General features: G+C 45.6%; 1 protein-coding gene across 2 annotated transcripts in view; it reads right to left on the bottom strand.

Moving 5' to 3' along the window:
* Window positions 1–4,212: 4,212 nt before the first annotated feature.
* TFCP2 (transcription factor CP2) overlaps window positions 4,213–23,651 on the bottom strand; it is a 36,829-nt gene continuing 17,390 nt past the window's right edge. The window contains exons 5-15 of one of the 2 annotated variants that reach the window (XM_080939004.1): window positions 22,485–22,591; window positions 20,705–20,857; window positions 18,957–19,067; window positions 18,584–18,672; window positions 15,550–15,598; window positions 14,932–15,025; window positions 14,043–14,133; window positions 13,139–13,266; window positions 12,659–12,801; window positions 7,724–7,775; window positions 4,213–5,573 (exon numbers count right to left, since the gene is read on the bottom strand). In XM_080939004.1, coding sequence (XP_080795130.1) covers window positions 5,536–5,573; window positions 7,724–7,775; window positions 12,659–12,801; window positions 13,139–13,266; window positions 14,043–14,133; window positions 14,932–15,025; window positions 15,550–15,598; window positions 18,584–18,672; window positions 18,957–19,067; window positions 20,705–20,857; window positions 22,485–22,591 — 1,055 coding nt within the window. In that variant the 3' untranslated portion in view covers window positions 4,213–5,535. The remainder of the gene's footprint in view (window positions 5,574–7,723; window positions 7,776–12,658; window positions 12,802–13,138; window positions 13,267–14,042; window positions 14,134–14,931; window positions 15,026–15,549; window positions 15,599–18,583; window positions 18,673–18,956; window positions 19,068–20,704; window positions 20,858–22,484; window positions 22,592–23,651) is intronic. The other variant, XM_080939005.1, reaches the window with a different exon arrangement.

Genomic DNA, 23,651 nt, shown 5'->3' with positions numbered 1-23,651 from the left:
TTCCTAAGGGTCCTGTAGTGGCCCTTCTCTCATTTCTCAGTAATCACATTTAACTATTTCGTTTGTATACATATTGTGAATTTGGAATATTCTTGGCCCAGGGAGTGGTACTATTAGGGGGTGTGGCCTTGTTAGAGGAAGTGTGTCAGTGTGGGCGTGAGCTTTAAGATCCTCATCCTAGCTGCCTGGAAGCCAGTCTTCTTCAGATAAAGATGTAGAACTCTCAGCTCCTCCGGCACCGTGCCTGCCTGCACACTTCCATGCTCCTGCCTTGATGATAATGGACTGAACCTCTGAGCCTGTAAGCCAGCCTCAGTTAAATGTTGTCCTTATAAGAGGTGCCTTGGGGTCTGGAGAGATGGCTCAGTGGTTAAGAGCACTGACTGTTCTTCCAGAAGTCCTGAGTTCAAATCCCAGCAACCACATGATGGCTCACAGTCATCTATAATGAGATCTGATGCCCTCTTCTGGTATGTTTGAAGATAGCTAATATATATAATATTTAATATATATTATATATTTAATTATATTTAATATATATTATATAAAAATAGTTAAAAAAAAGACTTGCTTGGTCATGGTGTCTGTTCACAGCAGTAGAACCTGAACTAAGACAAACGTTGGTACCAGGAGCCTCATTCTATTTCAAGAGAACACATGGACAATATTAAGTCAAATAGGATGAAATGTAATTTTTCTGAAAGATCTAAATTCTGCCTATTCTGCTTGTCATATGCCGTCTTCTGAGTGGGAATGCTAAACTATTTAATATAAATATCAGTCACCAGTGACAGCATAAAATCCATCGTCTTTTGAAGCAGGGTCTCATTGGAACAAAGGACGGCCTCAAATACTGGCTGTGTTTGAACTTCTCACCTTTCTGCCTCCAAGTGCTAGGACTGATTCCAGGCCTGCTCACCTGATTTTATGTGGTGCCTGGGATTGAACCCAGAGGCCCCTGGATTTCCCATTTTATGTCCAGCCACCATCAGATCTTGCTTCTAGAATATATCTGAGTTACATGCAAAAGCACAGAAAGGAAATCTTTCCAAATCAGTTTAACTTAAAAGGCACTGGGGTGGGGAGAAGGGATGTGCGTGTGCATACACCACACATACCACATACACACCACACACAGAAAGAGGCAGTTTATGTAGAAGGAAAAAGGGCCCTTTCAAGAGTGGGAGATGGGCTGGAGAGATGGCTCAGCAGTTAAGAATACTGGCTGCTCTACCAGAGATCCCGAGTTCAGTTCCCAGCAACCACATGGTGGCTCACAACCATCTGTAATGAGATCTGATGCCCTCTTCCGGTGTCTGAAGACAGCTACAGTGGGAAATCGTGAACTGGGAAGACAGATGCTTGAGAGCACAGAATCCACTTTACAGAACAGTAATGTAGAAGTAGTATAGAAGATGCTCAGAATATGTTAAACACTACAACTAAATCATGTATTATTATTATGAATTTCTGAGAGTTATGTATGTACATAAATGTGTGGAGAAAATTTTTCTTGTGATTATTTTTATTTATTTTAATTTTGAGACAAGGTTCTGTGGTAATTTGAATGAGCATGGTCTTCATGGGCTTGTAGGTTTGACTGTATGGTCCTCATTTGGTGGAACAGTTTGGGAAATAGGAGGTGTGGCCTTGTTACAGGGCCCGTGTCACTAGGGATGGGTTGAGGTTTCAAAGGCCAATGGTATTTGCAGTTAGTGTGCTCAAGTGGGCTTCCCCCCTTCTCTCTCTGCTTCCTGCTCTCGACTATGGATGGCTCCAGCTCCAGGTCTGCCTGCCTCCTGCTCTGCTCCCTGACGTGACAAGTGGCAGACGCTAACAAACTAGAACCGTGAGCCCCTAAATTAAACTTTCTTTTACAAGTTGTCTTGCTCCTGGTGTTTTCTCATGGCAATTAAAAGAAAAACAAGATTAAGTCTCCATCACAAAGCCTCCTGCCTCCACTTGCTAAATGTTGAGAGTATGGGAGTAACCCCCCCAATCACTGACCACCTCTTTAGGACTAGAGAGAGGAAAAGCTGTATCCTTTATAATTTATATTTAGGATAATTTAAAATGGTATATTCACAATGTCAATTTAAAATTTTCATTTAACCAAAAAGGTCAATAATGGGATGTTTTATATAAATAATCACAGAGTCCTATCACTAAGGTATCAGGCACAGTGAACACGTTAAAGGGTGGACTCAAAGCCTAGGGAAGTTTCTGGTGACTTCAAAGATCCGAGCCAGGTGAAGTTAGCGCTAAGACTTAGACAGAAGAGAAAGATCAATGCAAGTTCCAGGCCATCCCGGTCTACCATTGGAATCCCGGGCTAGCCTATCCTTTAGAAACAAAAACAAGCCAGGCAGTGGTGGCTCATGCTTTTAATCCCAGCACCTGAAAGGCAGAGGTAGGTGGAGGATCTCTGTGAGTTTAAGGTGAGCCTGGCCTACAAATCACGTTCCAGGATAGCCAAGAAACCCTATCTCAAAAAAATAAAACAAAACAACCCCCCCAAAAAACCAACAAAAACACCACAAAACCTAAAACTACAATGGTATATAAACTCACTTTTGTAATTTTGAAGTCTACTCCAATAAAAAGTAAAAACTAGGATGTCATTTCTTTTGTTAATTTTCAAAATTCTTTTATGTGTATGGGCATCTATATATCACATATACCTGGTGCCCTAGGAGATAAGACAGTATCAGGTCCCCTGGAACTGAGTTACAGACGACTGAGAGCCACCATGTGGGTGCTGGGAGCTGAATCCAGGTCTTCTGGAAGAGCAGCAGGTGCTCTTAACTAGAGGCCATCTCTCCAGCTCTCTAAAGCATATAATATATAGCCAATATATTAATAAATTATATTTGTGCCTCACTAGACTCAGAGATTCATGCATTTGGAAGGAAGTCAGAGTCCAGGCATGGTGTCAAATGTCTTTAATCTCAGCATGTGTGAGGCCGAGGCACTTGCTCAGGACCAGCCTGAGCCATGTACCAAGTGCTAAACCAGCCAGAGCAGCAGCAGATCTTGTCTCACACAAGTTGTCTTCCCAGTTTACCTCTCCCACTGCCACTGGGACCGGGGAAGTGGAAGGCAGCCAACCACCTGGACAGGGGAAGGGGATGGCAGCCAACCACCTGGACAGGGGAAGGGGATGGCAGCCAACCACCTGGACAGGGGAAGGGGATGGCAGCCAACCACCTGGACAGGGGAAGGGGATGGCAGCCAACCACCTGGACAGGGGAAGGGGATGGCAGCCAACCACCTGGACAGGGGAAGTGGAAGGCAGCCAACCACCTGGACAGGGGAAGGGGATGGCAGCCAACCATCTGGACAGGGGAAGGGGATGGCAGCCAACCACCTGGACAGGGGAAGGGGATGGCAGCCAACCACCTGGACAATGGAAGGGGATGGCAGCCAACCACCTGGACAATGGAAGGGGATGGCAGCCAACCACCTGGACAGGGGAAGTGGAAGGCAGCCAACCACCTGGACAGGGGAAGGGGATGGCAGCCAACCATCTGGACAGGGGAAGGGGATGGCAGCCAACCACCTGGACAGGGGAAGGGGATGGCAGCCAACCACCTGGACAGGGGAAGGGGATGGCAGCCAACCACCTGGACAGGGGAAGGGGATGGCAGCCAACCACCTGGACAGGGGAAGGGGATGGCAGCCAACCACCTGGACAATGGAAGGGGATGGCAGCCAACCACCTGGACAATGGAAGGGGATGGCAGCCAACCACCTGGACAGGGGAAGGGGATGGCAGCCAACCACCTGGACAGGGGAAGTGGAAGGCAGCCAACCACCTGGACAGGGGAAGGGGATGGCAGCCAACGGCCGCTTGCTAAGGACAGAGGCAGCAACTGCACCGACTGGGAACATGATGCAACTAGAAATGTCACCTTAAGATGGGATTTTGGGTGAGCACTCGACAGGGAAGCGTTTGGCCTAATGTCAAGCTGTTTGCAACACTGAGGAATTTTCAGGTTTCAAGATTTTAAATTTGTTCCAAAGCAAAAGAAATTAGAACCACATTACAGGTTGATTTTAATGGACAGCAGCAACAGCAACCAAACACTCTTAAAAAAAAATCTAGGCTTTATTAAATACTTCAAAAACACACATAAATTCAAATTCAGTACAGAATCTTTTAACATTATCTTTGTTCATCTGAACAAAATTTAAGGAAATTTCTGGTAAAACTTTACATGTGACCTGACACTGGTAGTAAATACCTTTGAAGGTGAATCTCTGAGTTTGAGGGCAGCCTGGTCTATAGAGTAAGTTCCAGGACAGCCAGGGCTACACAGAGAAAACATCTCAGAAAACCAAGTCATAACAAACTATACATGTGAAAATGAGGACCTATGTGCTTTAAAATTCTGCACATGCACACAGATACAGTCATTTGAAAGGCAGAACATAAACACAGTATGAGCTTGAATGGGAAAAGAAACTTACATTAAGGAAAAAACCCACTTTGCCAAAACAAGACAGGGGAGGGAGGGAGGAGAGGGCGGAGTAGCTCATTTACTTAAACAGCTTGTGGACAACCTTCATGATCTCTGGAGTCACACTCTAGTCTGTCACCCCCAGCACTGTGCTTGTGAGACAGTGAGGTCAGTGTGACACTGGGTACCTGCCCTCCTTCAGCGGCTAGTCCATCAGTTTCCAGCACAGTCCCAGAAAGAACCAATGAGCACAGGCAGCAAAGGACGGCATCGACAGCCCTCCCCACCTGCCTCTCCTTATCCTCTCCTTATTCCCAGGCCACTGCTTCCCTGGTTGCTTTGGATTTATTAAGGAAAAACAAGATAATCTGTCCATGGGATTTATTGCTCGGCCTACCCAACACATATCAGCCAAAGTCACTCTCAGCTGTGGTACTGCAGGTGAGCCAAGTTAGAATCTGGAGACTCTTAACACACAGGAAGGGCCTGCTGGAACTCTGATGGAGAAAGTGTTTGCCTAGCATGTGAGCTCTGGGTTCAAGCCCAGCACTGCAGAAACAGGCCAGGCGGCAAAAGCTTGTAATCCTAGCTCTTGGGAGGTAGAGTCAAGAACATGTGACCCTGTCTCCAAAAAAAAGGGGGGGGGAATTCTGTTCCTCCTCCCCACAGCTGTGACAGAGCAGAGCTGACAATGGGCTTCATTCGGTAGACAGAGGTTCACAAGGTTACACATCTTTCCAGAAAACATCACACAACCCATCAGCACTCTGCTCTCTACAGACCCTAATGATGGGGCTTCTTACTGGTGTCAACAGGGGCCAGAAACTAAGCAAACACTGAACTCCATGTCTGGTCAGTGGTCTGAGGCTGTCATACTGTAGGGGCCAATACAAGGGTCTGGGATTGCACTTCAGGGCCTGCTTGCCCTGCACTGGACAACCCCCTCCCCCAACCCTCTCCCAACATTCAGACATGCCAGGTTCCTGAAGACCTTTAGTCTCCAGTCATGCCCCCTTCAAAAGGGCAGTCGTCAAGAGGTGAAGGCAGCAGCAGCCATCGAATGTGGAGGCTCATCCTACTTGAGAATGACATGGTAGCTGTCACTGGCCTCTGCTGTAAAGGTAGGAGAGAGAAGGTGATCTTTAGTCTCCTGTAAAGCAAGGGCAGGCAGCACTACCTTGTGAAGTGTTATACAAAGTCAAATGGAGCCAGGACATGGCAGAGGCAGGTGGGCCTCTGAGTTAGAGGCCAGCCAGGACTAGACAGGGGAACTCTGTCTTGGAAACCAAAAGAGCCAAACTGGATGGCCACGTGTGATGTCCACACCAGCACACGGGAGGCCGAGCAGGTAGAATGAAAACATAATACAATCTTGTACTTTTCCCAGCCAGATACACAGGATGATGCGCTCTCTCTCTCTGTCTCTCTCTGTCTCTGTCTCTCTCTCTCTCTCTGTCTCTCTCTGTCTCTCTCACTCAGTGGCGCACAGTAACAACTGACATCAGGCACTAGCTCACCAACATGGTTTTCAACAATGTGTTATGTTGTAAAACAATTGTGTTAGGAAGGTCAGGTGTATTAAATGCTTTACAAATATTTGTCAGTACACTGAGTTTTGGTGGGTGGGGTGCCATAGCACATACTTAGAGGTCAGGAGACTGGGAGCCGATCCTTCCCCGTCCACTATGAAGACAGGCCACTGGCTGGGTGCTGACCATCTTGACTGGCTGATCTATCCCAGCGTCCTTACAGATTCTTTATTTGTTTTAAAGTGTTTATTTATTTATTTATTTATTTATTTGTGTGTGTGTGTGTGTGTTGCTTGCATGTTTCTATGTGTATCACATGTGCATCTGCAGTGCCCTCTAAGGTCAGAGTGTTGGGTCCCCTGGAACTGCAATCACAGGCAACTCTAATCCACCTAGTAATATAGGTGCTGGGAACCAAGCTAGGACCTCCCCATGAGCGCCTGACTTCTGAGCCATCTCTTTGTTTCTGAGACATAACCTGCTTCAAACTCACGATGTAGAGATGGGCCTGAACTCATGCTCTCTTGCCCTCACTCTCTCAGTGTGGGGATGGCAGCCCCTTGCCACTCCATCTGGCTTTTAAATACTTTTTTCCCAGCAGGGTCTGTGCAGTCTTGGCAGTCTTGGAACTGGTTATGTAGATGAGACCGTGCCCTGCTCTTCTTCCTGGGCTGGAATTAAGTAAGTCACCTCACACTGGGGCACACCAACACAGATCTCCCCATAAGTTAAAACAGGTATAGAAACGACCCTGACTTCCTCACTTGCTAAGGGGAGGTGTAAGAAAATGGAAAAACTGTCAGAAGTTTTTTTTCCCCCCCGATGACAGCAAGAAGACACTTTACAAAGAACAACATCCAAGGATGACACTTCCTGATCAACACTTCCCATCTCCTGGGAATGATGTGCCTGCCTTTAATCCAAGCTTTTGGAAGGTTGAGTTAATTTGCTGGTCTGAAGTCAGCCTCCATTAGACAGACACCACATCAAAAAAGGGTATCAGGCTGGAGAGATGGCTCAGTGGTTAGAGCACTGACTGCTCTTCCTGAGGTCTCCTGAGTTCAATTCCCAGCAACCACATAGTGGCTCACAACCATCTGTAATGGGATCTGACGCCCTCTTCTGGTGTGTCTGAAGACAGAGACTGTGTACTCATAAAAAAGGTAAAACATTAAAGATCTATTTGTTGTTTTGAGTTTGTGATCAATCCCATGATTTTGTGTATGCTAAGCAAATTAAGCCGAAGTTAAAAGTCTGGTGGAAAAAAAAAACTTTAAAATTCCTTATAAAGGGGGCTAGGAGTTAGCGTAGCTGGTAACGTACTGTCCCCGATTCTGAGAACAAATGTGACCATGCCCCACACCAACAGTGGCATGCTGCTCAGAGTGCTGGGGTGGCAGAGGCGGGAGTCTCACTGGCCAGTCTGGCCCCAGGCAAGTGCTTTTCTCAAACCAAAACCCAAGGAAGAAATCCCCCATGGGGCTGGAGAGATGACTTAGCAGTGGAGAGTTCCTGTTTTTCTTCTGAGAGAACCTAGGTTCAGTTCCCAGCACCCACATGGACACTCACAATAGTTTTCAACTCCACTCTGACTGCCTCAGTCCCCTGCTGGATCATGGTGCACATTATATACACACTTAGGCACACATATACACACACACATGTCCATATTTGCTTGCTCACACACGCACACACATGCACACACATTAAAAGTATGTTTTACTGTTTTATTACCTTCCATTGTGTCCAGAATAAAGCAGGCTTCTTCCTGAAAGTTCTGTACCATCTGGAAAGATCAATAAGATTTGCTGATGAATAACCTGGGCTTGCAAAGTTTATTTTGAATATGATGTTTTTCATGACAATGTACTGAAGTACATATGAGGATTTCATGCTTACAGCTGAGAGTGTGAACACTGGGAAAGTCAAAGACAGCCAGCAGCCAGCAGGCTTCAAATGAGAGAGTCTGTACAGTTCCGTAGAGCAGAACAATAACTGAGTATTACCTCAATATCGCTTACTTTGGAAGGTACTGGTAACATCTAAATTCAAGAATTTTCAAAATTAAATTGTAATTTTACAAAAACTAATCTATGTGTAAAGTAAAATAATCTACTAGGTCATGTCTTCCAAAACAACATTAAAGGAAACAGGCTATTTTGGAAAGCGTTGAGCAAATCATGTAAAAAAAAAAATGTATTTAATTTCTGTCTCAAATTAGGCCACTTTCTGTTCCACAGCCTTGAAGACAAAGAATATCCCATAAGCAACGCAGTCCAGTGGCTACCACACTAAGCTCTATCAGCGGGCACCTGAGAGGAGTTTGGAGAAGATAAGCAAGGAACTTCTGTTTTTTTAAAAAAATTATTTACTTTGCATGTTGAACTGTTCTGCCTGCAAGTTTGTCTGTGAACCACATGCATGCCTGGTGCCTCTGGAGATCAGAAAAAGATGTCAGGGCCTCTGGAAACTGGCGTTTCAGTAGGTTGTGAGCAAACTGAACTTAGGTTCTCTCAAAGAGAAACACATGCTCTAAACCACTGAGCCATCTCTCTAGCCTCTGCCCAGCTTCTGTGAAAGCTGATGCAGAAGGTAAGGGGCCCCTCAAGAAGCTGCTGCCGGCTAACTCGGCCCCCCCACTGTGCAGCTCAGTACACCTGCTTCCAGCTTCCTGCAACTTGTCCCGGAGCTCTGACAGTGTAATGACGCAGCAGACAGCATCCGGGCAAACAAGCCCCTCCAGAGGAGGATCCCAAGTCCCAGGGCTGCCTGGGCTACAGAGACTGTCCCAAAGAGTAAAGGGTGACAAAGTTACAACTCTTGGCACAGCCTCCAGCTCTTCAAAGGAAACAAGACAAGGCATTCGTTTCTATGTGGTGAATATTAATTATACATGATGCAGTTCATTATGGCATCTTAATACTTATATGAAAATACATGCATAGAACATTATCCTGAGGGCTAAGACCACTGGCTGCTCTTCCAGAGGACCTGGGCTGACCTGGGTGTGTCTCACAGACATCTGTAACTCTAGTTCCAGCCTCCACATACAACTGTACTCACACATGCAAGCTCCATACACACACAACTAAAACCACAGCGATTGTGATCGAGCTCACCAGCTCTTATCCTGTTTCCCCCACACTCACGCTGACCCTCCTCCCGTCCCTTCCCTGCATGATCTTGTTATCTGAAGACCCTAGAGGTTGCTTACAGAAGGATGAGGAGGGTTCTTCACAGGAGCACGTGACTTACCAGTGGCTATGCCATTCAAGAAAGGTCTCCTCCTCTCTCTAAAACCATTAACTATCTGCTCAGGAGCCTCCCAACTCCATGACAAAATGAGGACAGGCCCAAGCATATGCAGGTAAGCAGAGAGGTTGGGAGAGCTCCAGGGTCTAAGAGCCAAGTCACCAGAGCCTGAGGCACTGGACAAATTCCTCCCCAAGACCATCTACAACAGTGGTTTAGGAAGAAAAGTGGAGCATGCTTTTTCTTGGGTGAACTCCAACACTTTGCAAGAGGCACAAAGAGGAAGGAGGCCACAAGATGGCTGAGTACCGAATGTGTGCTTTCCTAAAACCTCCCTAACTCTCCTCTACTTAACGCCTCCACTCACCTTGTTTCAAAAGTAAAAACAGGGGTTTCACATTCTAGGTCCTACTTAAGGGCTGAGCAAGTTAAGGTGGAAGGCTTTCCTAGCATGTTCAAGCACCAAAAGATAAGAGAGGGCTGGATCGATGGCTCAGGGTTAGAGCACTGACTGCTCTTCAGAGGTCCTGAGTTCAAGTCCCAGCAACCACATGGTGGCTCACAACCATCCGTCGGGGGATCTGATGCCCTCTTCTGTCTGAAGACAGCGACAGTGCACTTATAATAAGTAAATAAAGCCAGACTCTGTCTGAGATTTAAATGTCTCAGTGCCAAAACAGAACAACAAAGTAGTTTAGTAACAAGAACAGACCCACAGTGAGCTGCAGGTTGTCCAGGAGCTTTTCACATTTTAATGTTAATTTCACTTCCTCAAGAAGGGCCTCCTAGGCCTAGTTACCTAGTTTTTACCAAGGGAACCTTCCCATTTTAATTAGTAAAATAAAGGAAAGCCAGTGACTAGGCAGGGCAAGAGAGGTGGAGAGGGCTGAGAGGGCAGAGAGGGAGAGTGAAGGTCGTGGCAACAAGGAGCTTCCCAAGGACCAGCTAGACCCAGGTGAGATTGATTGGTGTTAAAAAGCTATGAACATTAAGGATTTTACAGGTCTAGTATCTCATACAGAAGGGCAGTTTGCATCTTTGTCTATTTGATGTGATCTTGTTGTGTAGAGGGTTTGTGGATTGAGAGTTGAATATATAAACCTGTATGAAAAGCTGTCGGGCTGTAGAGTTGTATTTATGTGGGATTTTGGGGTACAGAAACACCCCGGGACAGATGCAGAGAACAGGCGGTAGAAAACCGCCAGGGAAGGGAGTTGCACAGACAAGTTGGGCCGTGTTGGCTGGGACCAGGCACCAGAGGTTCTCGGGGCTCCGTATCAGGGTCAGGCCTGAGGAGTGAGACCTCAGGGCCAATAGAGAGAGAAATCGATTTTTTATTTTTTAATATTTTCTGTAACAGTAACTCAAGAGTGATCACATTACAACTGTCACAAGATGGCTGACTGGAAGAAATAGCATTATGTATTTTTTTTGGTACAAAATGTAAGAAGTTCAAAATTAAGCAAAGGAAAAACAAATCTGCTGATGCTGTTATAGCAAACCCCCTTCCAATCCTATCTGTCAGTCTGAAAATTAGTTCCACAGTCCTTCCACCTCAGGCAGAAAGCAGCACAGAGCTCTGGCTGATTCACACTTGGGCAGCAGCGCTCCACTGCAGATTAACTACCCCTGGGCTAGCACAGGAAAGAAACCAAGCTCCTCGCAGATGGAGTCTAGGGCTAGGATGAGGCTCAGCTGATGCAGTAGCTCCACGGTGCATGTTCTACCCCCAGCACTACACACAAGCCAGTGAGGGCTGCAGGAGGAGAGGCGAAGACAGGGAGGGCAGAACCACAGACCTAAACAAACATACCAAACCAAAACTAACCCCAAACTAAACTTTTTAACTTAGTGGTTCACAGATATCAACTGGTTATTTTTGGATCATTTCTGTAAGTGTGATGATAATTCTATTCAGATATGTTTTTGATTTTTTTGAAGCAAGTTATTTGGCCAAAACAAATTTTTGCTTCAAGGAAGCACAACAGGACATGAGATTTTCAAGCATAAAAATATTATGTGAAATTAAAGACTATGGGGAGGGCTGGACAGAGGTTAAGGGTGCTTGCTGTTCTCTTCTAGAGGAACTGAGTTTAGTTCCTGACACTATCAGGCAGTCAAAACTACCTGTAAAAGAGAATAAACACACACACACACACACACACACACACACACACACACACACACACACAGAGTTTCTGGTCACCCTTCCGTTTTACAGGGAGTTTAAGGCTAAACTTGGCTATAAAAACCCCATTGTAGTAACTCATTAAGCCTTTTTTTTTTTTTTTAAACTTATTTTATGTGTATGAATGTCATATACTTCTACACCCGTGCCATGAAAGTTAGAAGAGGAAATTATGGGTGGCTGTGAAGTTAGCCACATGGTTGCTAGGGACCAAACTTAGGTTCTCTGGAAAGGCAGCCAGTGCTCTTAACCACTGAGTCATCTCTCCAGCCCTAACTCACTCTTGTAACTTGATTTCAGTTACAGGACTGGAAAACAACAATGACTCGTGTTTGGGTTAGAGAGGAATCAGCAATGGCAACCTCTGCCCTCTCCCTCAGGTCAGCACAGAGCTGCCCAGGATGACACTCCTGCCTTCCTCCACAAACTGGGATTATAAGAAGCAAAAATAGTATGTGTGTGTGTGTCAGTGTGTGTCAGTGTGTGTGTGTGTGTGTGTGTGCCCAGATGTATGAGGTGTACGTATGTGCACATACACATGCATGTGAGTATATAATCACACAGAGGCCAAACTCTACCATCATGTGTGCCCCCATCGCTTTCACCTTGTTTTCTGAGCAGGTGTCTCATTTCCTGAGCCAGCCCCACCGGCTAGGCCGGCAGAGTTTGAGCTCCAGTGGTCCTCCTGAGCTGGGGCTGCAGGCATGGGGGGGAGTTCTAGAATCTGAATTCTGCTCCTCATCTTGTGCAGCAAACACTCATAACTGCTGAGCCACATCTCCCTCTCCAGTTTTTGGCTCCTCCCCCCCCTTGGACACCATTTCACGTAGGCTATGTGAACCTTAAACTTACTACATACTCAGAGATGAACTTGAATTCATGACCTTGGCTAAACTTCTCTGTGCTTGGGCTACAGGGGTGAGTTACCACCCCAGCTTTATACTAATTTTTAAAAACTAGTAAGTAAGTAAGTGACAGAATCTAAGCCACACATAGTGGTTCATGCCAACAGTCCCAGCTACCCCGGCAGGATGCTGAAGCGGGAGGATCATATGAACCCACAAGCTCAGGGTCAGTCAGGCCAAAATGGCCATTTGTCTTTTAAAAAGAATTAGGATGAAACAGCTACGCCTCTGTGGAAACAGAACTGGGCCCTGCAGCACTGCCCTCACTCCCTCCACAGGCCCTAACAGACTATGGGATGGTAACTGCTGTACTGGGAAACCGACCTCATCGCTGATGAGCACGTGGATTCCTGTTGGCCCCTGCTTGTAAATCTGGCTGATCTGGTGAGGAGAAATACTGAAAAGCTGAGCAATTTTCTCTGTTAATTCAACAGCTGTCAGCTCTTCTAGGTAGATAGCATGGTACACTGCAAAAGAAACAACAGCAGTCAGTGCAAAGGTGTCCTCGGTGCAGGCCCTGCCTCGGTTTCCCTTTCTCCATGTGAGCCAGAAACACTTATTCCACAAGCCTAGTCACACCCTCTCCTAAGGGCTGGAGATGTGACAGTCTACACTATGGACATTACTGCCTTTAATAAGCCAAACATAAGAAGTACTGGAAATAACATGTATGGATTAGAGTTCAATCAACGTGAGCCACTGGCTTTCCTTCTAGAACTCCAACTAATGCTGTGCTGGTCCACACTCTCACCACACCTGCCAGGAGTCATCTCCTTTCTTCCTGCTCTGCCCAGAACAACCTACCAAAGAAAGTACCATTTGAATCCCCGTCCTCCTGCTTCTGTTGTGGCTGTGGCGGCTGCTGCTGCTGCTGCTCCCTCAACTGCAACGACTCCTGACAGACATAAATGGTTAGCCTTGGACGCACCACCCTATGTGGAGAAGGAAAAGGACCAGTTTACATGATGAAACCTATTACTGCCTGGGCGAAAAGCAATTTACTCATTTCCTTCTCTCAGTGGTAGCCTGGTTGGTTGTTTACACTGGTTCATTACAACAGGAGGCGCCATTTAAGCTTCTAAACTCTGGCTTTCACTGAAGTTAGATGTGGGGCCAGGGCAGGGCCGATGCCAGACTCTTGGCAGGGCAAGTTCAAAGCCCTGTGTTCTACTCTCAGCACTAAAAACGGAAGGGGAGAAGGAGAGTGGGGAGACAGGGTAAGAGAACACTATTGCTAGCTTTAGACCTGCAATTCGGGGTCTTCATTCTCCCAAGACTTCACATGACCATTTAGCTCCTGCAGTCATTTGGGTCTGTGAGCGTTGGAGTGATGGTTAGACATACCCAAGATGCAGGAGTAACTGTTTGACATGAGGCTCGGGCTCTAGACATGCTGCTTATTTACAATATTACCATATGGTAGGCAGGATGGCTTAGCTGGTGAAGACTCCCTGACATACATATGCCATGTGCACGTCTGTGTGTGTCTATGTGTATGTAGGAGGGGCACATATCCATGTACATGTGGAGGGAGGATGGACAACCTCTAGAGTACTTTTCTTCTACCGTATGTCTTTATCCACTGATTACAATTTTTCTTTTAGTGTTCTGACAAGACATACTTATTTGGGCAGAATGCTGTGAAAAATCCCCAAACACAAACTCATTTAAGATCCATTCTCACTGGCATCTTAACAGAAGTACACACCGGCCTTTTAATGCGTTAAAGAGTCTGATTCCATCTGCAGGGCCGCAGATTTGGATCACGTCATCTCTAGTTAGTTTCAGTAAGTCTGCCCCTGGGATAAACACAGAAACACAGGTTAGGCAGGAACACTGCAAGAGCACATCAGGATGTGACAGTCACCACCTGAGCAGCATGTCATACAGTGCTGTCTCCTAGGGCAGACAAAGCCCTTGTGGCCTTTGCCTCACCTCTGTCTCAATTCTCATCCGATTAACTTCTCCACCTAACCCTATGCTTTCAGCCTGACTGTTGCTTTTCCTTTCTGAAACACCTTCCCACAATCTGACAGGCTCACACCAGCCCCTCCAGCCTCACCTCACACACTTCTGCATGTGTTCATCTAGTGCGTCTCCTTCTGATGACGAAACCCCTCAAATCAGAACATCTTACCAAGGGTACATTCCCACACAGATGTTCACAGAAGGCGGCATAAAAGTGTACTGTGCAAGTAATATGTCCAGTGGTATGTGGTAGGGGGGAGTTCAGTCCATTTGTTCCTTGATAAGTACCAGATGAAAGATGCCTGTTTCCAGAGTTAGGCCATCCTGGAACTCACCATGCAGACCCGGTTGGCCTTGAACTCATAAAGATCTGCCTCCCTACTGGGACTTAAGGTATGTGCCACCATACCACATTTTAAGAGTGCGTTATAGAATAAACATTTTAAAGTTTAAATGAGTTCCAACTAAAAGCTGCTTTGTTTTAAGGACTCACAGCACCATTGCAGCTGGCTGAAAAGTCTGAAGTGTCTCATGAAATTCATTTTATTAGGAAAAAAAAAAAAAAAAAAAAAAACGGAGACATTTCCCTACACATCCCATATGGAGGTCAAAGGAAAAGGTAATCTAACCTGAGAAGTTGGTGAAAAGCCTCGTGAACGTGGAAAACCGGTTTCGATGCAGCCACTGCTGGGCTTCCTGAGGCGTGGTTGTTGGCAAGAGGTTCTGAAAGAAGAATGCATTCTTTGGTATCTGAATAGATTAATCTGCTACCTCATTAGAAAACACACAACCACTTCCTTCCACACTCTACAGCCACACTGGCTGCTAAGAACTGTTCCTATCACACAGGGTCGTCTCCACTCCACTATGAGACTGAAAACTCTTTCTATTCAAGGGATGGCATTGGGTAGTATCAGCTATGTGAGAAACCACCACACTACACCAGCCTGGGGAACAAGATGAGAGCCTCAGAAAGAAGGAAAAGCAGCCAGCTGAGACGGCATATGCCTGGAACCCAGCACTGGCCAGGCAGAGGCGGGACGGCTCAGTGCGTCCTAAGCTAGCCCGGGAAGCCTATAAGCAACAAACAAAACACCTCCCGGTCCTGCTTGCTTCTAGTCCCTAGTGCAGCTCCAGGTTAAAGGTGAAATTCAGGAAGCATTTGTGGAGTGCATGAACAGCATGTGACAGAATCGGTCACCACAGTCTTACACACTACAAAGAAGTGACATTGGCTTTAGACTTACGTCCGTGACTGGAGGGGGTGGCTCTGGCTGGTGGTTGGGTGAGCCGTTTCTAAGGAGAGACGGTGAAGGTGAAGGGTGAGCCCAAGGCACTCTGTGTACGTCAGTTCACGAGTCACTGGCACGGTAACTCTCAAGCTAGAGAGCTCAGAGAGTCTCTACTTTGTCTGAAACGCTCTTCTTGGACCCAGTACTTAAGCTGTGTGCTAATTAACTCAGAACTTTAGGGGAAGGGAAGAAACTGTGTCATTCGAGACAGTTTGGTTTTTGTTTTGTTTTGTTGTTTTTACTTCATGACCAAGGAAACTAGGGAAAAATATCAAAACTTCAGTAAATAGAAACCGATAGAATCAATTATGGCATAATAAACACTTGCAGGGGGTAGAAACATACATTAGCATAAAACATTTGCCTAGGATTCATGAGGCTCTAAGTTCAAAAAATACTGGGACATTAAAGTCCTCGTACATATCTCTTATATTAAACATATCAATATTCATGTGCACGTACACAGGAAGATTCAGGAGAAAATGTATACTATGATCATATACTGGGCTGGGCATGGGACACACACCTTTAATCCAGCACTTTGGGAGGCAGAGGCAGGTGGATCTCTTAGTTCACCTGGTCTATATAACCAGTTCCAGGACAGCCAAAGCTACAAAATGTGACCCTGTCTCAAAAAACCAAAGATAAACAAACAACAAAAAACCCCTATTTTGCTGTCCTGGGAATTGAACCCAGTTCTTTTCTAGCACGTGCTAGCAACTGCAATTCCCTGCACCACCTTAGCTCCGAAAAACTCCTGTTTCTGTGAGCTGCCATTTGCTGAGAACTGAACTGGGTCATTCAGAAAAGCAGCCACTGCTCCGAAGGGCTGAGGCGTCGCTCCGGCCCTTGTGCGTTTGTTTTTGACTCTGATTTATCACTGTTGGACCTGTGTGACACTGGTATGGTGTGGTGCATGTGAGAGGACAGCATGGTGGACAGACAACTCTTCCATCCTCACGGGCTCTGGGGATCCAAATTCAGAGCACTAGCCTTGAGAGCCCACTCTACCCTCTGGCTCTCTTGCCAGCCCAGTTTATTTCCAATGTACTTACTTAGCTTGTGTGTATGTGTGTGTGTATGTGTGTGTGTGTGTGTGTGTATGTGTGTGTGTGTGTGTGTGTGTGTGTAAGAGCACTCAAAGATACATGTCAGCATATATATCTAAATGTGGAGGCCAGAAGAGAGCATCAGGTTCCTTGGAGCTAGAGTTACAGGAGTTACACTGAGATGTGTGGTGTATTTCGTGGGTATTGGCATCCAAACTCCTGTTCTCATGATTGAAAAGTAAGTATTCTCACCCACTGAACCATATTTCTAGCTCCCCAACCATTACTGTTAAAGTTGATTCAAAATTAGTGCTAATTTGTGATTCAACATTTATCTCCACACTTTCTGTTCTTCTTAAAGCTTCTTTTGTTTGTTGTTTTTTAAAGACAAGGTTCCTCCAAATAACAGAGCCCTGGATGGCCTCAAACTCAGAGATCCTCCTGCCTCTGCCCAAAGTTCCAGGATTAAAGGCATGCACAGTCACACTCAGCTAGTTTCCCCCTCCCCCTTCTCCACACCCCATTGTTTAGTTTTTCCACACCTTTCCTGTGTAGCCTTAGTTGTCTTTGAACCCACTCTGTGGACCAGGCTGACCTTGAACTCAGAGATCAGCCTGCCTCTGTCTCCCGAATACTGGGATTAAAAGCCTGTGCTACCACCAACAAGCTATATTTTCTTTGAGAGAAAAATTTGAGAAAGAAAAAAAGTAAAACACAACCCTAAAATTAGACTTTTAAAATCAACTCCAAGTGGGCAGCACCACCTTTAGGAAAATAAGAAACCCCTATTCTCTGGACAGACGTGGAGCCAGTAGTCAGTCAGGATTGTCTGGCTCCAGAAGTTCAAGGCCATCTTAGAAAAACAGATAAAACTTACATGCAAACATACAGAGGAGAGACAGGGTGTGAGAACAGCACTAGGCGCCTGCAGGACTGTTGTGAACTCAGGGATGCCCTGTTATACGGTGACTCAAGACTAGACAGGAGTATACAGCAAGACCCTGTCTTGAAAAAACAAAAACCCTTTCTTCTTCACTTCTGTTGTAGCTGAAAAATTTAAGCTTGATATTCAGATTTTGAAATGGCATCAGGGTTATAAACGGATGTATTCCTTTTATAACTAATACCAAAAGAAAAGGTATTGGTTCTTACCTTTTAACATTTAAGCTCTTTTACACCTTTTAAGAAGTAGGTTGAACACAAAGTAAATAAATCCGAATCCAAACAATTGTCTTCTTTTATGTGTTTCTTAATTGTGATGCTGAAGACCAAACCCAAGGCTGAATTAATGCACACCACAGCCAAGCACTCTACCATTGAGTCACACCTCAGGGTTCTACAGTATTCTTTCTTATCCTATTTATTTTACTATACATCCCGCTTACTGCCTCTACTCACCCCCTCCCACAATGCTCCCCCAACCCCTTCTTCTCTCAGAGAGTGAAGTCGCCCCTGGATATCCCTCACCTTAGCACATCAAGTCTCTGTGGGGCGAGGCGCTTCCTCTCCCCTGAGGCCAAACAAGGCGGCCCAGCTAGAACACATCCCACAGACAGGCAACAGCTTTGGGACAGCCCCTGCTCCAGTTGTTCAGAACCCACCTGAAGAAGACCCAGCCGCACATATCTATACATTCTACAAGTATTCTTCACAAGAAAAGCAAACACACCCGACTGCCTGTGCAGCCTGCTTTCAATCCCCACTCCCCACTCTCTGGTACAAGCATGAAACATGAAAACCCACAAAGCATACAAGACAAGGTGCATCAGGAGTTCAAACCTCACTCTTACCACTAAAAATCTACCACAGGAGCAAGGACCCGACACTGTCCATGGAGGAAAGATTTTACGTAAAACACGTTGAAAGACCTTGCTGATGAGAATGTGCTTAAAGGACCCATATTTAGTACAAATATAATCAATTGCCTTTCCTAGACTTACCCTTCCCCAAGAGAGAAACTGCTATGGGAGCTGTTGAAGCCAGGGGATGGGGCATTGTTGACGTAGGTGATCTCGGGCCATGGAGAACACTGAAAAGAAAGGAAGACTTAGGCAACAAGGAAGCCACGCTTCTATCAAGCGCTCCTCTAGAGCTTGCTCACATCACTACTGCTTACCTGCAGTCAGGAAAATACGCTCAGAACCAAGCTCAGACCAAGGTGGAAAGGACGTGTGCCTGTGTGTGCGTGGCCGGGGCTGCAGCTCAGTGACAGTGCCTAACACACACAAGGCCCTAGGTCTGATCTTGAGCACCACGGAATGGCTCATGAATAAATGACTGAGACTGCAAATGTGAACGGAGAAATCCATTTACCTCTGTGAGTATGGTTGTCTCATAAGAAGGTTGGTATTTCTCTTTTTCATGGGGCGTCCGTTTCTCCATCTTCTCTCTGTCTATTTTTTGTTTTCTGTCTGCACCTTTAGGCTGAAATGAGAAATAAGTTGCTTTAAATTCAACCTTTGATCCCAGGGCTCCAGAGCCAGAAGCAGGCAGATCTGAGTTCAAGGTCAGCCTGGTTTACAAAGGCTGTTACACAGAAACCCAGTCATAAATAAATAAATGAAGGAAAGATGGAAGGAAGAACTAACTTACACTTTGACCCAGAAACACCACTTTCAAACACTTAAATATTCACACATAAAACATACACGTGTAACCTACTGTAGAGGCTGTGTGCGTCAGCCACAGTCTGAAAATAGGGTATTTAAATGTTTGAGCTAGTGGGAAAGATCATAGATGGAAAGACTCTAAAGCACAAAGCCAACTGAAAAAAAGATCAAATCTCACAACAACCCATACAGTGTACTCACATTTATGTTTCAAAGAAAGGAAAATGTCTACTATACATGCGTATTCACCAAAGAACTGGGGGGGGGGGGGCACATGTAGTAAACTGTGACAACGGTGACCTCTGGAGTGAGGTTAAGGACTCAAGGTAAGAGTAAAAAGGGAGATACAGTGTGGTGCCCCAAGCCCCACCTTCCCTCCCTCCTTCCCAGCTTCCTTTTGAACCTGGGGATCTACCTTGCTATGAGCCTCAGTTCACCTCACTTGAGATGTGCTCACACTATATGGACCTTGCAGCAACCGTGCCTCAGTGTCTCCAGTGCTAAACTTACAGGCCTGAGACACAGCACTTAGGTGTGATGTGTGCTGACAGCCCCGGTACTGGGATGCACTCAGCATAAGTCTATCAGCAGCCAAGGCTATTGGTGGCTTAGTAAATCTGAGGCGGCTCTTAGGCTACTTCTAACCCATTGCCTCACAACTGCCCCAAAACAACAAAACAATAAACAAACAGAAGTACAAACTATTAATGTACCTAAACCAGTCAACTTTGCATGATTTCTGTGATACAGAAGAGCTTACAAGTTGAACAAGAATCCAGTTTAGCCTGAACTTTAACAAGTTCTCATTACCCACACCAAACTCCATGTGAACTACATTTGTAAGAAGGAACCAAACTGAAGCCACTATGAATAAAATTTCCATTCTAAATAGGGGCCAAATAAAGTTCCTAAGAGCTCTCTGCGTAACTGACATCCTGGTTGGCGAGTTGAGACATGAATGGTAGGCAAGTCACCAAATGCTTGTGGATTTCAGACACTGTGATTTGGGGTCACAGTTCAGCTCCTGGGTCTCTTCTGCAGCCCTGATTAATCTCTAGTAGTCAGAGCAGAATTAATTTTTGTCACCAGCTTAACTAAACAGACACTGGGAAAAATGCAGTTAGCTCTGGAGTCTATGCCGTTGGCCTGACTGTCAATCTACCCGCCTAACTCAAATATACAGCCTCTGCTGGACCCTCATCACTGTATTCCGAGGCTGTCTCACTGACTCCAGCTCTAACAAGCTGACTCCCTACTATGTCACCTCATGGTAAGACAGAGTGACTAAGAAAGCACTTGTAGATGGGCAGGGAGGCCCGTGCCTTTAAATTCCCGCAGAGGTAGGTAGGCCTGAGTTCAAGACTAGTCTGGCCTATACTGAGTCCCAGGACTACACAGAGATCAGACAGACAGACAGAAATGGCCCTGGGGCCAGCGCACAGTCCAGGGCACCTTGAAGACTTTGATCTGGCAGCTGGCCGAGTGCAAGTGCTCCGTGTACTCTCCGCTCTCGTTCTCCTTGAAGGTGTCGATCTGCACTCGGAACGGCACCCCCTTCTCCCCGCCATGCTTTCTCATGGTGAACTCAGTGCTAATGCAGTGCACCTGGAAGGAAGTGACAACAAGCTTCAGTGCCACCAGCCAGACCAGAGGCAAACCCTTACTGGGTATTTATCAACATCTCTTAAGTTCTTTCCATCTCTTACACTCTGAGGGAACTGGAGACCTGTTAGCAATTCACAAATGTAAGTGACTAACACCTATCGAAGATGCTGTCTTATGGGAAAGGCTGCTCAAAGGCAATACTCCTGAGAACAGGGAGCCACACAAACGATGCCACAGAGCTTCATCTAGTTTTTAAAAGGAGGCACAGTCAGTCATCGAACACAGCAAATATGAATGTTCAGTGTACAGAAGATTTGCTGGGCCACCATTAAAGTCTAAGGCCAGGCGGTCAACTCTGTCTAGCTGAAAACTTACTAGCTTAGATTAACTGCTCAATCACTCTAAGCCTCAAACACTATTGCTGCGGGCTGGACAGACCGTTCAGCAGTGGAGAGCACAGACTGTTCTTTCAGGGGATCCAAGTTCTGTTCTCAGGACCCACAGCTGATGGCTCACAAGCACCGAGGAGATGCCTCTGGCCTCTGAGGACACCTGCACTCTTGTGCACAAGCCCACACTCTAACACCCATACACATAATCTAAACATAAATATTTCAAGAACTATTCCTATTCCAAGGGACCATTATGCAAAGCCTCAAAATCATGTATACAAAGTATCAACACCATGACAACCTCACAAGTGACTCTCCGATGAACCGTTTGGTTGAAATGATTACAAATAAGCGGGAGTGGGGTCTGCCCTTTAACCAGCATTCAGGAGGCAGAGGCAGGGAGGGCTGGGTTCCAGGACAGCTAGGGATACGCAAAGAAACCCTGTCTCAAAAAACAAAAGCAACAACAACAAAAAAGAGGAATAAAGAATTCTGAGCAGTTTGCCTACAGGACATAATCATATAAGCAAATCAAACTTCAAGTCTATACAGGTTCAAGATAACTTTATGGATAACAAATGAAAAAAAATAGGACTATTTACATGTTAAACAACTGTTAGGCAAATTATCTATGATCAAAGAATGGTATATTATGAAGCCAACAACAAACATTTTAGAGATTTAAGTAAACTGGAAAATCAGAAGAACTATTCCAAACTCCTCATATTGAGAAGCCTGAACTTGGAAGGTTAGAATTCTGAGAAACAGAGGTGCAGCTCAGTATAAGAATGTGTGTTTGGCGTGCAGCCTTGTATACAGGGCTCTCTCGCACTCTCACAAACATACTTTGCTTTTTGTTTTGAGATGTAGGTCTTGCTATATAACCCTGGCTATCCTGGAGCTCAATCTGTAGACCAGGCTGGTCTTGAATTCATAGATACTTGTTAGGGCTGAAATTAAAGGCATGCACTACCATGTCTGCTACACAAAAAACAAGTTTAAGTTTAACACACCTTATTCATTTTTACTGTTACTTATTTGTTGTTTTAGGAACTAACTCACACAGCTCAGACAACCTTGAATGCACCTTGTAACCTTGATCTTTCTACTACCCAAGTGCTCACCATGCCACGTTTATAGAAGCGCTCTACAATGAGCTGCTCCTGCAGCCCTTCTATGCCTCATGGAAGTGACAGGCACGCTTTACGACTGCTGTGACAACTGCAGTGCCTTACCTGGATAAACACAGATGTCCTCTTTGCAGGGTCCCACAGGAACTCCACTGTGTTTAGCTGGGTAGGATTGGCCCTGGGATCAATTACACCCACAGACATTGGGATATCTGAGAAATACAATGGGAAGCACTCAACAATTCTGAGGGCTCCTTGGTTTGTTTTCAAGATGGGGTTCTTGAAGCAATGCCTGGGCTTAAGTAATTCTCCTGCCTCAGCTTCTGGAGTAGTTGGGACTATAGCCATGCCACCAGGCTCATGGCTACCATGGTTTTAAGTAAGAAAGCAACTGATTGTGACACACTAAGTATATATACTGACTATAATATCAAAATTATCCATTTTTTTGAGACAAGGTATAACTATATTGTCTAAACTACCCTCAAACTCACAATCTACCTACTTCTCTATCTTGAGAAGTAGGAGCAGAAAATCATAAATTATATTAAGTTCTGCTTAGCATTACTGCCAGGATGCCCATCACCAGGACTGTGTCTGTGCAGTTAATACGACATCACAGCCAGAGGAGGAACTGGCTGAGATCGATGCAGACTCAGGGGAAACACAATCTGTGACACAATAAATACTGAGGAGGGACACACAAACCAGTTATACTGCACATGGCATAACTCAAATACCATTTTCTGTTTTCAACTACCAACATTAAAACTGGGGATACAGGGTAGATGCTGGTGACACACGCCTTTCATCCCAGCACCCAGGTGGAAGAGCAGTGGATCTCTCTAAATTAGAGGCCAGTCTGGTCCACACAGCCAGTTCTAGGACAGCCAGGGCTACACAGAAAAACCCCATCTTAAAAAACTGAAAACCAAACCATCAGGATAAGACCTAGGAAGGAAGCCTGGGCAGTCTCGCTGCTACGGCTGCGGTAGAACTAGACTGCTTTCACATCAGTAATCCATGCGAGAGAGCGGAAGGAGGCCAACACCGCCTGCTGATTGTGTTGGAGTTATCCTGAGGTCAGTATCACACAGATCTTAGATTATCTGTATGATAACCAGCATTTTCTCAGGCAAACTAGTAATAGTTAAACTATTATTCTTATCAACAGAAAATAGTAACCACCCACAGAACAAAGACACACGTTAGAATCTAACACATACAGAGAGACTGTATTTGGCACACTGTATTTGCCAAGATCCTATCACT

The sequence above is a fragment of the Micromys minutus genome (assembly GCF_963924665.1).
Source record: "Micromys minutus genome assembly, chromosome: 27".
In the NCBI taxonomy this organism is placed as follows: domain Eukaryota; kingdom Metazoa; phylum Chordata; class Mammalia; order Rodentia; family Muridae; genus Micromys; species Micromys minutus.
Note: the sequence above shows the minus strand (reverse complement) of the source record. Positions and strands in the feature narration are given on the sequence as shown.